Raw genomic sequence first — 3237 nt, 5'->3', positions numbered from 1 at the left:
ATGAGACCACTAGCCAATGGATCAAGATATCGTTTACCAATAAGACCACTAGCCAATGGATCAAGATATCGTTTACCAATAAGACCACTAGCTAATGGATCAAGATATCGTTTACTAATGAGACCACTAGCCAATGGATCAAGATATCGTTTACCGATGAGACCACTAGCCAAAGGATCAAGATATCGTTTACCAATTAGTCCACTGGCCAATGGATCAAGATGTCGTTTACCTATGATACTGCTAGCCAATGGATCAAGATAACGTTTTCCAGCATCATTAATAGCAAGATCATTAGATGTGTTGTCATCCGTCCCTTGATAGTCATCGCTTTTCGAATCAAGGTGTGTATCTCTTTTACCAAGAAGTCCACTAGCCAATGGATCAAGATATCTTTTACCAATGAGACCACTAGCCAAAGGGTCTAGATAGCGTTTGCCAATAAGACCACTAGCTAATGGGTCAAGATAGCGTTTACCAATAAGTTCTCTATCTAACAGGTCAAAATGTTGTTTCCCTGTTTGACTCAAGATTCCATCTTTTTGACTCTTTCCTGCATGATTTTTACTAGTGTTAACGTCTGAATTTCTTTTTCCAAGTAGTCCACTGGCTAATGGATCAAGATATCTTTTACCAATAAGACCACTGGCCAGTGGATCCAGAAAACGCTTTCCAATTAAACGATTTGACAGAGGTTCAATATTCTCGCTTAATTGATTTGCTAAATGATCCAGTGATAATTCTCTATTCAGCTTACCAGATAACTGATCCAGCTGCTTTTTGTCTGGACTGTTTTCTGTGAATCTGAAAAATAAAACATATTCAATGTCACAAAGATATGTCTGCATTAACAGCAATCATTATTATTTTATAAATGAATATCTTAGAGAATATTGTTAGTTAACCGAAATTATATATTGCCGTCAAAACAATGTATAGTGTATGGATTTAATACTTGAAACTAAAAATTTTAACCTGAGTTAGTTTTATACAAGTAAGTCAAATAACATTTTATTGTAGATATTGTGTTTTAATTTCTTGCAAGTTAGGTGAGGACGTCTTTTACTAGATTGAGATTTTGAAACTACTGTAATATAATTATGAATTTGATGCTATTTTTGCACTCAAAATTTGTGGTTGGAAAGAAAATATGGTCAGAGAATTTAGGAGTGATGAAAGTTTGAAATGAAGTACTTGAACGAAGTGTTTAATACATTGTTTAGTGAATGAAATACAACAGTAAGTTTGTGACATTAGAAAATAAGTGAAAGCTTCAAGATTTCTGTCAAGAATCTCAAAAGATCTGGACCCGTTGCAATGATACTAGTACATATACAAGGCCGAAATTATAGAGTGTTGAGGAGTAAAGTATCGTTTAAATGAAGTTGTCTTTCTTAGATAAGGCCCACACATTTTTGTGCAAGGGATTTTTGAACTTTATATAAAATCAGCTTTAACTCAGATCTGAAGTATTTCCTTGCATTGACGCAAGTTTGCTATTCAAATAAATTATGGTCTCTATAAAAGAATATTAAAATATGTAGATTGTAGGTTTAGATTGTATGTTGCCATGATTCACAAGAATGCATTGTAGTAGGGTGGCTTTTGGAAAGTTTGATATCTTCAGTACGTATGATAAAGAATAATTTCTCACTTTTCATCGAAGTCGCTGGAGTGGCGACCTATTTAGCACCAATAGTTAATATTGTAGAACTACATGCTGATGTGGTCATTTTCTGATTATAAGTAACACAATTCAGGGAATATGTAAAAAGATAACTGGGAACTGAGGTAACCCGAATCTCCATAGTGGAGTCCGGGAAAAGGTTTTGTCAGTACACAAGTCCAGAATCCTATTGCTTAGGCCTCTTCGGCCTTTCTAGAAATAAACATTGTTTATATAGAATTGTACTTCGAGAGAGACATGTGAAAAAATAGATGCGCTTAATTAAGAATTTTAAAACGTACCAGATTATACATAGTTATACATACGTAGATAAAAAATATATTGATTCATAATCAAACCAGTACACTCTGAAAATTAATTTACCGATCCATGTCGGGTATTAAACAAATCAAGTATAAAATAGCAAGGTAGGCAAGTAAAAGTCGAGAAGGTAAGGGATCAATAAAAAACGTCTTTTATAAATATTATTTCAAAGGATGATCATTGATTTATAAAGTACATTCGCCATACTTTTGCTAGGATGTATGAGATTCTGAAATCAGCGCCTAAATTATACATTTCTGTATAAAGTCTTCACAGGAAATAAACTCCCTTTATCTTGCAGAACATCGTGGTAAATTCTACAAGGAACAATTAATTCTTTGGCCAGACCACAATCTAATATCGATGAAGGGATACAAAAATTGGTTATCTCATACTCTAACTGAAATCATATTAGTGTCGTGTACATGTATTTATCTAAAAGCTATATGAATACTTATGATTAAGGCCAGAATGCAGGATTTCATGGGCATTCATCATTTTGAAAGAATATGATTATTAGAAGGTTTTTATTTCAAGAATAACTGCACACCATTTTTTATATCAATTAGATAAATTTAATCAGAGAGTGTAGGATCTAAAGAGAAAATTAAATCAAGTCACTGGTCGTTGTAAGAGTGAGAGGGATATATATATATATATATATATATATATATATATATATACATACGATTTCTAGGTATATACCAGCCCCGGGAATACGTCTAATATGTAAACTGATATATCCAATAACTTAACATCGCCGTATGCGGTGGCTATATAATCAATGGGTACGGAGGTTAGATGAGTGCTGAAGGATGGAAAACAACTCCTGAGATATAACATATACACTCATTACTCACTTTTGTCTTCGATCACATTGTCTGTTTACATCTGACGTCTCAATACGAAACGCTATATCAAAAATCAGTGCTGGTTATAAGTCCTATAGAATATCTGTAGAAATAACCTTAACAATAATATAGTTTTAGGGAAAAGAACCAAGGTCCATGAACTCATCGATGAAAATCCACTGTCACATATAGAAAAAATAATAAGTAAAAGCACAATAAATAAGTATAATATAATACAAAGTAAATATCATAAGATAATGATAATAAAACGACTACACGTGTTTCATAACCAATTTTCAAATAGAAATAAAACTTAAATCGATTTTAATCGATTTAAGTTTTATTTCTATTTGAAAATTGGTTATGAAACACGTGTAGTCGTTTTATTATCATTAT

General features: G+C 32.5%; 1 protein-coding gene across 1 annotated transcript in view; it reads right to left on the bottom strand.

Annotated features, from left to right (window-relative positions):
* The window catches only part of LOC106867946 (buccalin), a 91451-nt gene that overhangs the window by 992 nt on the left and 87222 nt on the right, over positions 1 to 3237 (bottom strand). The window contains exon 3 of the mRNA XM_052974697.1: positions 1 to 804. This exon is cut by the window's left edge and continues 992 nt beyond it. Within this exon, the coding sequence (XP_052830657.1) occupies positions 1 to 804 (804 nt within the window). The remainder of the gene's footprint in view (positions 805 to 3237) is intronic.

Source organism: Octopus bimaculoides, chromosome 19, assembly GCF_001194135.2.
Source record: "Octopus bimaculoides isolate UCB-OBI-ISO-001 chromosome 19, ASM119413v2, whole genome shotgun sequence".
NCBI lineage: Eukaryota > Metazoa > Mollusca > Cephalopoda > Octopoda > Octopodidae > Octopus > Octopus bimaculoides.
The sequence above is the reverse complement of the archived record's forward strand: the minus strand, read 5'-3'. Positions and strand labels throughout refer to the sequence as shown.